The sequence below is a fragment of the Eretmochelys imbricata genome, chromosome 1, assembly GCF_965152235.1.
Source record: "Eretmochelys imbricata isolate rEreImb1 chromosome 1, rEreImb1.hap1, whole genome shotgun sequence".
Classification (NCBI taxonomy): domain Eukaryota; kingdom Metazoa; phylum Chordata; order Testudines; family Cheloniidae; genus Eretmochelys; species Eretmochelys imbricata.
Window position 1 is genome coordinate 504,876 of NC_135572.1, and position 13,927 is coordinate 518,802.

General features: G+C 49.1%; 1 protein-coding gene across 1 annotated transcript in view; it reads right to left on the reverse strand.

Moving 5' to 3' along the window:
* The window catches only part of LOC144258885 (dynein heavy chain domain-containing protein 1-like), a 129,556-nt gene extending 127,991 nt beyond the window's left edge, over positions 1 to 1,565 (reverse strand). The window contains exon 1 of the mRNA XM_077807023.1: positions 1,410 to 1,565. Coding sequence (XP_077663149.1) covers positions 1,410 to 1,565 — 156 coding nt within the window. The remainder of the gene's footprint in view (positions 1 to 1,409) is intronic.
* Positions 1,566 to 13,927: the final 12,362 nt, after the last annotated feature.

Consider the following 13,927-nt stretch of genomic DNA (forward strand, 5'->3'; position numbering starts at 1 on the left):
ACTCTGAAACCTTACAAGTGGAGAACCAGTGATGACAAGGCCAATTCAGTCAGGGTGGACATGAAATAATGGGTGTTACCATACACACTGTCACAAGAGTGATCAGGTACGGTGAGCTATTAACAGCAGGAGAGAGAGAGAGAAGGAAAAAAATGAAAAAAACCCTTTTGTAGTGATAATCAAGATGGGCCATTTCCAGCAGTTGACAAGAACGTGTGAGGGACGTGGGGCGGGGGTGGGGGTGGGGAAAATATACATGGGGAAATAGTTTTACTTTGTGTAATGACACATCCACTCCCAGTCTTTATGCAAGCCTAATGTAATTTTGTCCAGTTTGCAAATTAATTCCAATTCAGCAGTCTCTCGACGGAGTCATGTTTATTCCCCCTCTCCTTCCCCCCCGCCCCCCGCACTGTTCCTCACACATACTTGTCAACTGCTGGAAATGGCCCACCTTGATTATCACTATAAAAGGGTTTTTTTTTCCCCTCTCTCTCCTGCTGGTAATAGCTCCTCCCTAGTCATCTGTCCAAGCTTCCACTTCTTGTAAGCTTCCTTTTTGTGTTTAAGCTCACCGAAGATTTCTCTGTTAAGCCAAGCTGGTTGCCTGCCATATTTGCTATTCTTTCTGCACATCTTTCTGGTTTGTTCTTATGCCCTTGGGGGGTGCAGGCAGGAGGCTTTTTCACACCCCTGAGCAACATAAATTAGATCGTCTTAAGCAGTAATGTAGACTTGCATTTTTATTATTGACCTTGGCAAAAAAAAGTGTGAGTGTGCTAATAAAATCTGCAGATGACACAAAGGTGGAAGGTATTGCCAGGACAGAGGAGGACCAGAATGTCGTACAAGGAGATCTGGATGACCTTGTAAACTGGAGTTGATGAAATGGGATGATATTTAATAGTGCAAAGTGCCAGGTCATACATTTAGTGACTAAAACGAATTTTTGCTATAAGCTGGGGACAGTTGGAAGGGACAGAAGAGGAGAAAGGCCTGGGTGTACTGATTTATCACAGAAGGATTCTGAGCCACCAATATGGATGCAGCTGTGAAAAAGGCTAATGCAATCCTAGGATGCATCAGGTGAGATATTTCCAGTAGAGACAGGAAAATGTTAGTACCATTATCTGAGGCTCTGGTGAGACCTCATCTGGAATAGTGTGTGTAATTCTGGTCTCCCATGTTTAAGAAAGATGAATTCAAACTGGTTAGGTGCAGAGAAGGGCTACTATGATGATTCGAGGAATGGAAAACCTGCCTTAGGAGTGGCAAGAACAAATGGCTATAAACTGGCCATCCACAAGTCACTGAGGTTAAGGATGTAGACAAGATAATGGCCTTATCCAGTCTGTCAGTTCTTACGGTCTCCCTTCACAACCATAGCATGCCATTGCTGGGAGCCTCACCAGGTTCTCCAGGTTCTCCTCATCCAGGCTGATTGGGCGGAAGTGCTGACGGATCACCTCGTTCAGAGCTCGCACATACTCCACACGCTCTTGCAGCTCTGTCATCTGGCCCTCGTATTGCTCCAGCTGCAGGAAGAGTGAGCACCATTCTGTCATACTGGGTCTGGACCCCACCTGTTCCCTTCACAGCAGATTTCACAGCCCCTCATGCTGAGTGCCCCAGATCTCCGCGCACTGAGAAATCACTGTCCCCTCGCTCTATTGCTCTGCGAGGCAGGGCTGTGCTGAGTGTGTCTGGCATAGAGACACCTGCCATGAGTCTTCAGAGAGACTGAGGCACGGTAGGTGAAATGCCCCACTCACCCCAATGGTTTATTTGTAGAGCTGAGTGAAAACTCTGGAAAAACAAATGTAACAAACGGAATTTTGTCCATTTCTCTGGATACCCCTTTGTTCAGGTTAACAAAATGCAGTGGTGGGACAAGCTGCTTCCACATTGCTGACACTTTGATTTTCAGGTTTTTTCATCTGAAACTCGTCACCAAATTCAGTCGGCACGTACATGCTGCAGTGCCATGACAAGCCTTCTCTGGCGAATTGACTATTTGCCCAGGTCTAGTTATTAGCTCTGAAGCCCACTGCTCTAGGAGACTCCTGCTGACAGCAGCCAGCCTCTTTGCTACGCCAGCATGGGACCCCATACAGAGTGCCTAGCTTGGGTGGTGGGGCTGAATCCTTTCTCCTTGGGGATGTCCGCAGATCCATGGGGCATGGGGCAGTGGTATGGGGAAGGGGAGGCCGCAGCCTGCTCAAAGAGGAGTGGAGTGGGGGCCTCCCCAGCAGATGGCCCAAACAGGGTGGGACCATGAGGTGGGGATGCTCGTTGGGCCCCAGCTGGCTGAACCCAGAGTCCACGGCACCAGGTCTGTTCCAGCCATACCTTCTGAGAGCACTTGGCGATGATGAAGATGTCAGTGCTGACACTCTGGTAGAGTTGCAAGACCCCGCCAAGCTCAGAAATGAGGATCTCGCTGCGCTGGGACGTCTCGCTCAGCAGCAGGGAGAGGATCTCCTTGATGATAGAGTCCAGCAGGGACACTGGGGGGCATGGAGCAAGCGGGTATCAGGCCATGAGGCAAGGGCAGCCAGCACTGCTGCCATCACCAATTTCCCATCCACAGGCACCCCCCAACCCTCCGTGCGTGACCATAGAGACACCCCGACTTGGGCCCGTCACCAACGGTGAGCTGGAGCCAGTTCACGCCAGTTCATGTGAACCGGTTGTTAAATTTAGAAGCCGGTTTAGAACCGGTTGTTAAAGGGTTGGGCAAACTCCAGCTCGCGGGTCACATCTGGCCCACAGGACTATCCTGTCCGGCCTGCCTGAGCTCCCAGCTCAGGAGGCTCCCCTTGAGAATCCCTTTTTACTCAGGTGGCGGTGCTCCAGGTCTTCGGTGCCCTCAGTGCAGCCGAAGACCCGGAGCGAGTGAAGGATATGCTGCTGAAGACCCGGAGAGACTGAAGGAACTGGATCTTCAGATTTTAACAGCTCATCACTGCCCGTCACCAACCCCACCCAGCACTCTCCAAAACTGGGGCCATATCGACCCTCCTCTACGTCACCAGCCACATGCTCCCAGAGTCCACTGCTCCCCCCTTACTAATGGCCCATAACCCCCACTATGTCACCAGCCGCACACTTCCAGAATCCACAGCTCCCCCACTTACTAAAGACCCATTACCTCCCCCATACGACCAGCTACACCCCCCACCCCTGGAGACCATTGTCAGGTCCCATTACTCCTCCCCTCTGCGACCAGCCATTCCCCCCCACCCCCGGACTCCATCGCCACGACTAACCTCACCTGACTTTTGCCTGCTCCACGAGGGTCTCATTGCCCGGTGCCCATGTGAGCGCCTCTGCCCCTCCCGATGCCCACATAGCAATCCCCCCGCAGGGCGCACAATTCCCTGCATGTCCCCTCATGCCCCACACACCAGTCTCCTGCTGCATGGTGCTGCAATCCACCATGAGGAGCCGGTTGCAGGTGATGACCATGGAGGGCACCTCTCTGACACGTTCTGTCCAGGCACGCAGCTGTACGACTCGCTGCACATATTTGCCCGCAGGCCAGCCCTTCATCAGCTGCAGCTGCTTGGGGCTCCAGCTGTGAGCAAAGCTGTGGATCTCTGCCACCCAGGTGTGCTGCTTGCAGATCTCCTGGGTCTCACTCAGTGCCTCCTGCAGGAATAGCACAGGGCTCTCAGCAAACCACATCACCAGGCCCCAGGAGATACAGACCAAAACCCACCATTAGCTCTGCTACCCTCAAAGACCACTCCGAAGCGACAGCTGGTGCCCAACCCAGCAGCCTGGTCCCTGGGAGCCCAGGCCCCACTCCAGGATCCCACTTCCTTCCCCAGGCAAGGCTGCCTGTCTGAAATGGGATGAGCTATCACCCAGATAAGGCAATGGCTTTGGAGAAGAGCCAGGCTGGGGCCCTGGTCTGGGGAGCTCCAGGAGGAAGTGGTCAGAGAGGAGTGAGTGCTAAAGAAGGGCTCCTACAGGGGAAGGCCCTGGGTGGGCAGGGGATAAATAGGAGGGATGGGGGAGAGGCAGAGGGGAGTTCAGGATGAGTGATACTGCAGCAATGCCCAGAGGCCCCAGTAAGGATCAGGCCCGATTACATTGGGTGCTTCACAGACTCCAAGGGAGAGGCGGTCCCTCCCCGGAGCTCAGTCTCTTTAGTGCCCAGTGCACACAGCGTGAGCCGGGGGATGCTTAGTCGGGTGCAACTGGACGCTCCAAAGCTGCGGGGGTCAATCAGCTGTTAGCAGTGGAGAAGCAGGGAGGCGTTGTGGGATGCAGTGAAGAGGGATGATGGCAACATGATCGGACGTGCCCAAGCTGTGGATGGGGTGGCAACATGCAGGCAGCCCTGGGCCGAGGGTGCATAGGGCTGGGCTGAGTTCTGGTGAAAGGCCAGCTCTTAGAGACATTGCGAAGGGAAAAGACGCTAGCCAGCCCTGGACTGACTAGTTCAGTGCAGTGAGCCCCCCTCACTCACCACCAGCAAAGCCCGCTGGCTGGCCAGGGCCCCCTGGATACTGCTGTCCGAGTGCAGGTCCTGCTCCAGTTGCTCCCTCGATGGCACTGGGTACTGGCTCCTCAGCCGATGCCCACTCACCTCCAGACCCCCGATGACCTTCAGATCCAGATGATGCACCAGCTGTGGCTCCTGGCCACAGAGCACCTCAGCAGGCAGACTCTGGAGCAGCTCATCGGGGGACTGGGGCTGGGGGGCCCCAGGGCCTCCTTTATCTGCCTCTAGAAGGGCTGCACAGGAGAAAGAGAGAGACAGCAAGGGCTCAACCAACCATCTCAGCAGGGATGATGGGGGGTGCCCACTCCCCTCTCCCTCGGATGTAGTGGGCAGAACCAGGGCAGTGGCAGTGTTCCATCTGGCCAGGAAGCAGCAGATGTGGATGGGCCCTGATAGAGAGACCCTGCGTGAGGAAGTCACCTACCACTTGGCTGGGGTTTGCACAGCACCATTGCCAAGTCCTGACTTCTGAGACTCTCTGTCTCTCCAGGACTCTGCTCAGGTTGGGTCACTGGCTTCTCTTTCCTGGTGCGGGTCACCTGCAGAGACAGGAGAGGGACTGGGAGATCCCCGCTGGTTGCAGAAAGGTGCTTGGCACAGTCCTGTTCACCTTCTGCAGCCCTCCACTCCACACAACAGGGTCCTTCAACCTCCGGGCCAGGCCCACCTCAACACTGATGCTTGGTTCCTCACTCTACAGCAGGAGCACCCATTCCAACCTCCCAGCAAGAGCCGCCAGCCCTTTCCACTCCTCCATAGCAAGAGCACCAGTTCCCCACTCGCTGCCCCTAAGCCAGCCCATCCACATAGCTGAAGCACTGACTTGACACAGAGATCTTGCTGGGAGCTGGCTCCTCCCATCGCCCACCAGCACTGCGGTGAAGGCACCTAAGCCCCAGGCATGTGCCTGACCTTCAGTAATGGCAGTGCAGCAGAAGAGCCTGGCACAGGGACCAATCCACAGGGGATGGATGGCCATTCGGCCCTCAAATGTGCTCTTTGGATGCAGGCAGACTCCCCACTCTCACTGGCGTCAGCACAGCTGGGGAGGGACAACTGCCAAGCTGGGAATCAGAGGTACCAACCTGCACTACAGACTCCACCACGGCCTCCAGGGCCCCCAGCAGGCTGGTCTCCAGCACCTGACTGGAGGGAAAGGGGACCAGTTGGCTGTCAGCATCAAACACCAGCTGCACTCGGAGGACGGCCTTCCGTGTGGTACCATTGGCCTGCAGAGGAGAGAGTCAGGACAGGGTCAGCCCTAACCTCACATTGCGGGCTCTGCATGCCCTGGGTACCCTGGGCTCTGGGTGACTGAGGTGATGGCCCGGGGCGGGGGGGCTAGCCACGTGCTTGAGGCTGTAACATCCATTTCCAGGGTAACTGAACAAAGAAGAGGCCTAAAAGGTCTTTCAAGGAGATGCCTTTTCAAACACAAGTTACTGTGTAGCTGGCTCTGGTGTGACAGAGGCTGCTGATGCTGGGGACACCAGGGCTGGACACAATTCAAGAAGGCCATTGATAAAGTGAAGAGGGGTCAGAGAAGAGCAGCAGGAATGTTAAAGGGTTGGAAAACCTGCCTCATAGTGAGAGACTCCAGCAATTCAATCTGCATAGTTTACTAAAGAGAAGGTTCAGGGATGACTGACCACAGTCTAAATACGGACACGGGGAAAAAATGCTTAACAATGAGCTTTGCAGTCTAGCAGATCTGACACAATCCAATGGTTGGAAGTAGAGCTAGACAAATTCAGACTGGAAATAAGGTGCAAATATTTGAACAGCGACTTACCATGGATTGTGATGGATTCTTCATCAGTAGCAGTTTTTACTTCAAGATGGGATGTTTGTCTAATAGCTCTGCTCTAGGGATTATCTGGAGGAAGTTCTCTGGCTTCTGTTCTACAGGAGGTCTGGCTAGATAATCACAGTGGTCCCTTCTGGTTTTAGACCTCTATGAATCTGTGACCATAAAGACTCATGGACACTAACAAATTCTACAGCGTGCTAGAGAGCAGCAACACTCCACTCACAGTATAAAGAGCTTAGGACCTGGTGAATCATAATCTGCGTATGCTAGCCTGGACCATCAACATGCTGGCCCCCAGTGGCCCCTTCCTCCCCATCGCCCAGGCAGCCTCCTGGTTTTCTGACACCCTCAACCAGAAGACGAAAGAAGGGCAGAAATTCAAGAGCCAACAGCAAAATCGAAGGCTGATAAAGACAAAAAATGAAACATGAGGAATTCTTCCAAGCTCATGCTGAGGCTTAAAAACAGGCCAAGAGCCTTCCTATGAGCCTTCATTGAAGCTGGCAAACCCTGCCCCAAGGAGCTATCCATGGTGGTAAACTACTTCAGCAATCCTGGGTGCCTACAACCTGCGTCAGAGCTGAGCACCCAGCGCTGCAAAGAACTATCATCCTATTGTGCTGAAAATATCATACAGATTCAGGAAGCCGTCTCAAAAAGCCTGGCTCCGCCCCACACACCAACCCACAGCCCACCTGTATTCCTGGAGTTCAGTACATCACTCCTCAAGAAGGGCTGGACTTCCTAAAACCAGATTCATGATAAGCACCTGTTTGTAAAGTGTGTAGATGAAGATGTTGCTGTCATGGAAACAGAGCAAGAAACGTGGCATTAGACAGAGGGAGGTGGAAAGACTGTGGGGGCCTCATGTGTCACCAAGGCACAAGAGCACCTAGTAAAATAATGTGTGGAAACAAAAAATTGCATTGTTACGGAGGAACTCAGTTTGGAATACATATGCTGGAGGACTCATGCAGCCAGCAGTAAAACATCACTGGAGTTTCTAAACATTACAGCTGATAATTTTCTAACACAAAAGGTATTGCACGCTACATGAGGTCATTTTTTCTGGACCTTGTTATGATTGATAAAGATGAATTAATCACTGGATTGGAAGTTAGGAGTTGTCTAGGATCACGACTTGATTCAGTGTAGCCATAAGGTTATTTGATAGCATCCTCAAAAGCTTCTAGAAAGAATTGTGCCTTGCCAGGGTACATTTGCCAAGCAAGCATAGGGATTTATCCCTGGGGGTTTTGAACAGAACTATGTACTTTGTGTATAGATAAGAACATACGAACGGCCCTACTGGGTCAGACCAAAGGTCCATCTAGCCCAGTATCCTGTCTTCCGACAATGGCCAGTGCCAGGTGCCCCAGAGGGAATGAACATAACAGGTATTCATCAAGTAAGCCATCCCCTGTCGTTCATTCCCAGCTTCTGGCAAACAGAGGCTAGGGACACCATCCCTGCTCATCCTGGCTAACAGCCATTGATGGACCTATCCTCCATGAACTTATCTAGTTCTTTTTTGAACCCTGATTATGGTCTTGGTCTTGTTTAGGTTAATTTGTTACTCTCTTTTCCTTGACAAAATACATTCTGAACTACATACATAATGCTCAAGTTCCTGTGATGCACATACTTGGCAAAGGCTTTCTCAGTTTCATCACTTTCACATGCAGAGTTCATCAAATCGTCTATAACAACCATATTTACTTTATTGGTAGGAAACAGTCATAAAACAAAAAAAACCCAGGCAACCCCCCCACAAAATTGATGAAAGGGTATTGTGACAAAGTTCCTCTGCCTTGGTGGGTCCTGCGCTTATTGGTGGATTTTCTCGCTTCAGAGGTTCACGGCAGCCCTCAGTTTGGCCGCTTTCGTGGCTCAAATCTGCCGTTCATTCAGTTAGCTTCATCACTAGGGAAAGGAAGAAGAACAATCCCCACAGTCTCTGCTGATCCTGGACTGGGGAACAGGCCAGAGACCTTCCCCTCTGGTGGAACGCAAAGTCCAGTTCAGCTCCTCCAGTATCAAGTAGGGAGTTGGGGGGCTGGAGGAATCCAGGGCCTGCCCTCTACTCCAGGTTCCAGCCCAGGGCCCTGTGGATTGCAGCTGTCTAGAGTGCCTCCTGGAACAGCTATGCGACAGCTACAACGCCCTGGGCTACTTCCCCATGGCCTCCTCCCAACACCTTCTTTATTCTCACCACAAGACCTTCCTCCTGATGTCTGATAATGCTTGTACTTCTCAGTCTTCCAGTAGTATGCCTTCTCACTCTCAGCTTCTTCTGCCTCTTGCTCCCAGCTCCTCGCAAGCACACCACAAACTGAAGTGAGCTCCTTTTTAAACCCAGATGCCCTGATTAGCCTGCCTTAATTGATTCTAGCAGCTTCTTGATTGGCTGCAGGTGTTCTAATCAGCCTGTCTGCCTTAATCGTTTCCAGAAAGTTCCTGATTGTTCTGGAACCTCCCTGTTAACTTACCCAGGGGAAAGGGACCTACTTAATCTGGGGCTAATATATCTGCCTTCTATCACTCTCCTGTAGCCATCTGGCCTGACCCTGTCACAATATTTACAAATAGTTCTTTATACAGAGGTTGCCAGCAACTGTAACACCACACAATATTCTCAGGCATAACAAATAACATTGCTCAATATTATCCAAAACATTTTTAATTAGGTAACTTTTCCCACAGTTGCTAGGCCCTACAAGAATTACAGAAAAGCGGTGTTTCCATTGCATATCCATTTTCAAAAGCCATAGGGCAGGGTTTTAAATCTTTCTATGGTGACCCTCTTGTTGAAAATGACTTTCTGCATTTTCTTAAGGGTCTTTGTTTCTATTAGCCACTGATTTTTGCTCTTTGCAATAGAGGACTGCTGCACATCTATCTTTTTGTTGGGGTGTTCTCACCCAGGTCTGTGCTATAGTCCAAGACTAGATCTTTCAAACTGTCAATGTTGATCTTTTCACAATTTGCTATGTTGAGGGTAATCCCTTTGACTTTCATGCAGGCCTTCCCTTCCAACAGCTTGTACCAATACATTTCTGGATCTGCTGACACAAACTCTGTGATGGGTTTGCCTGCCAGGATCTTACTCCTGAGGTACCCTAAATAATCCCCCAGGAATGGGGTTCCAGTCTCACTCCCTTTTCACAATATCACCGAGTCTGTGTCATGACACAGGCCCTGCTCTTGCAAATTGTCTTACAGGTTGTATAGTTCAAAGCAGGCGTAAGTGGTGGTGAAACAAGCTATGGAAATGTTTGTATTGCCAGAGACTGTGTAGCAATCTTTTGCATGTTTCCAAGACAAGCAAGCTGTTTCATTGTTGATAAACTCATAGGATGAAACCCCATAATTGCGGGAAAGCAGGTACTGAAAGAGTTCATCGGGATGTTTCAAAATGCTGGTACTAGTTGGGTTTGTTCTTTGGCCAGATTTACCCCACAGAGAATTTTAAAACAGTTTGCAGAGTAACAGCCATGTTAGTCTGTATTCGCAAAAAGAAAAGGAGTACTTGTGGCACCTTAGAGACTAACCAATTTATTTGAGCATGAGCTTTCGTGAGCTACAGCTCACTTCATCGGATGCATACTGTGGAAACTGCAGAAGACATTATACACACAGAGACCATGAAACAATACCTCCTCCCACCGGGGAGGAGGTATTGTTTCATGGTCTCTGTGTATATAATGTCTTCTGCAGTTTCCACAGTATGCATCCGATGAAGTGAGCTGTAGCTCACGAAAGCTCATGCTCAAATAAATTGGTTAGTCTCTAAGGTGCCACAAGTACTCCTTTTCTTTTTACGAAAACAGTTTGGTAATTTGGCACTGTGGCAAGGCACCTCTTTTCTCTCGCCAGCCTTAGCATTTCTCCCTTCCGGCGATGGTGGGCCTGGGGTAATCAGTCCCACTCAGGCAGAGTTTTCCCTCCCCCTTCAGTGCTCCCTTGGTTGTGTCTTCAGGAGACCTGAGGGTAAGCCTAAGCGGTGCTCCTCCCCCTCTCAAAAAAGGGAACTAGTCCTATAGATCCAAACAAAGGGTAATACCTTTCCCTGCCTCCTCACTGAGAGGGGGTGTCATCCTGTTGTTTGTTCTGGGGCGTCAGTCCTTACCCTAGCCGGCACTTGGGCTTGTCTGCTTCCCCTATGGGAAGGAACACGACCTCTCCACCTGGAGAAGCTACTTCCCTGCTGTTACTAGCCTGGTAACAGCTAGTGTCTCTCTCTCTCTCTCCTCCCTTTCTCTCACTGTAGGAGGGGTTTTAAAAGGTCTCAGGCAGCCCTTAATTGGATTCAGGTCTTTAATTAACCTGAAGTAACCCCTTCTCAGTTTGTAGGAAAAAGGGCCTTTAACATTCTAAGGCTAACACATCTGCCTTCCACGACCCTCTTGAAGCCGTCCGGCCTGACTTTACCACAGCACTTTGTGGGGTTCAATGTGATCTCATGTTGGCATAAGTGCATGCCTTCTTTCTTGTAGAAATCATTAACTAACTTATTTTGTTTTTCTTCATGTCTGCACCAACTGGGATACCCCGAAAACTCTTGTTATTGATGGAGGAGAAATTTTATGTACTTAGAAAGTTTGTTGGATTTTTCTTCAAAATGCCAGATTTCACAGATTTTCGCTGCCATGTACTCCTTTGCTATGGTCATGTTCAATTTCACTGGGCATCAAGTCCCCAGGATGGCCATCTCGTCAGTATGGGTGCATGTCTCCCACAGCTTGGTTTCTGCACAGGTTTGGCATAGCAAGAACAAAAACTTGGTGCCCACTCTGACAGATAACAGTGGGAAAGAGAAGCTTTGTGGAGGGTACACTTTAACTTTTGCAATTCCAAAGTAATTTGTATGAGGTCCAAATTTGTCCTGAATGATATTGGGGTGTTTGATGGGGTATTCTTTCATTATTTTTGCAAAAGGGTATAAAATCTGATAAAATTGTAATCATGGATGTCTTCACCGGGGTTAGGTTCGTAATACAGGCACATAGCGATACTTTTCCCCACAAAAAGGAGACAAGAGGTTGAGGCAATTGAGCTTTGTTTAAGAAATCTGCAAACTCACTATCTGTTTCTCTCAGGTTTGAGTTGTGTCTTGTAATAAAGAAACCCCAAAGTCGTCCCTGTCAAAGGGTTCTGTGCTTTTTCACAACCACAGGTGACATAGCCATGGAAAAAACACCCGTTAAATTCAAAGGCTGTGCATTTCCCATTGATGATGGCATCACCTTCTGGAAAGTAGGATCCTACCTGTAATTCCCCACCTTGTAATACATGTCATATCTATATATTTTCTTTGTGAGCGGTACACAACAGCCACTGAATAGCCATGTGTTTTTTTTATCTGTGATAGTTGTCTGGAAGCAGTGCTACAGTGTTGGGCTGTGAAAACATGAACCTGTATATAGCCATGCAGACTTATGTACCGGAAAGGGTCTACAGACAATTTTACCTCTGTGAATTTATGAGGACCGCTCTCTACAATATCTCCCATCTCTGTCATTTTCATGATCTTGTCTTTACACAGGATACAGGTCAGTCTCAAAATGCTGACATCTTGCTGACAATCATACAGTCCAATGTCTCATATTGGTTGTCCTGCTAGAAATTCTGCTTTCTCCCCAGGCATCACACTGTCAGCACCGCAGAACTCCACCCCTGCATAGGCCCCACATCATTTTAGTTTTTTAGAGCGTTGAAAAGTGTGGGAAATATTCATAGGCAAGAAGTTTAAAGAGCCTATAATAAGAATCCCCAGGGCCTTAACTTTCACATACATCAGTTTACTACACTGAGTTCTCAATTCCATGCACACCTTTTCCTTCGGTAACTTTCTGACAATGAAGTAGGCATCATAACCTTTGGAACTGTACACTATGAATGTGTAGTCCTGGAACTTTTTGCCGATAAAGGTCTTAAAGGTAGAAAGACACTCCCCGCCCTTATATTCCTGGGTTTTTTCTAGCTTTAGGGACATAGCAAATATGTATGTGGCCACATGTCTCCTGCATGCATTCAAAATTGTAAAAAATATACTTTTCTGAGGACTCAGACTTTCTAACTTTGTCCATAGTACACAGGTGACCGTCTACATCACCAGAGATCAAACCCTGACATTGCTTACAGCATTGCCCTTGGCATTTGTACCTCTTGTCCACATAAGACTGACACTTATCACTAAGTTTTTGACAGACATTTTACTTGTTATTTTTATGCCACATCTATAGGTCTGTCTAAACATTCTTTGGACCTGCAATACAGTCTACAGCAAGGGCATCTCAATTGCATGCCCATATTGTCTGGACACCTTGTGCTCAAGCAGAGGTGGCACCAACACCTGCAAGAGAGTTTGTGATTGTACAGCATGTGGCAAAACTCACAATAATTTTTCACACCAACCAAAAATAGGTTTGCAGAGTTGGAAAATGAAGAAGGGGCTCAGCAGGTGGTCACTGAAGGTGGAAGGGCAAGGAAGAAGAGAAGAGCAGCTAGTCCTATAGGAAAAGGGGAAGAGTCAATGGAGACTACACCAAATATGAGGCCCAGGAGGATACAGGATGGGTTGAAGAGGATTACAAGGGAGAACAGGAATGGAAAGAACTTGCAGCCAGAGGGAACAGGGGAAAGACTGGAGAATAGCACCATCACCAGGAAAGGGCAGGTCTACGTGAGCACGGAACTCCTTACTGAGAAGAATAGACAGGCCTGTAATCAGAGCTGATGCAGAGAATAGAAGGGTGTGCTGTCTTCCAGGTGCTAAAAATACGGGATGTAGACCTGAGGTTGAAAAGGATCCTAAAGGGAGCGGGAAAGAATCCACTAATTATCCTTCATGTGGGAACAAATGATACCGATAGATTCTTGCTGGAACGTATCAAGGGAGACTATGCCAGGCTGGGGAAGACGCTTAGGGAAATCGAGGCTCAGGTGATCTTCGATGGGATTCTGGCTGTTCCTAGAGAAAGGCAACAAAGGCTTGATAAGATTATGACTATCAACAGATGGCTCAGGCAGTGGTGCTATAAGGAGGGCTTTGGGATGTATGGCCACTCGGAGGCATTCATAGATAGAGGACTGTTCTCTCGGGATGGACTTCATCTGAGTAGGGAAGGAAATAGACTTCTAGGATGGAGGTTGGCACAACTGATTAAGATAGCTTTAAACTAGGAATTTGGGGGCGATGGTTGGGAGATGTCCAGGTATTCTCCACACCAGATTTTAGCATTGAGAGGGAAGAAAACAAAGTAAGGAAGGATACAGCTGTGGGTAGGAGAATGGACGTGAGGAGGAAGGGCAGTGTGGATACCAGTCTAATAGGTCATATTGGCTGCAGAATGTCCGTGCCTAATCGGGTAAAGAATGTGAGCGAGGCCAAACAGCAAAAATTAAGATGTTTGTACACCAATGCGAGGAGCCTAGGTAACAAAATGGAGGATCTAGAGCTACTGGTGCAGGAAGTGAAACCAGATATTTTAGGGAGAACAGAAACATGGTGGAAACATAGTCAGGACTGGACTACAGCTATTGAAGGGTATGTGCTGTTTAGGAAAGACCGAAATAAAGGTAAAGGTGGTGGAGTAGCATTG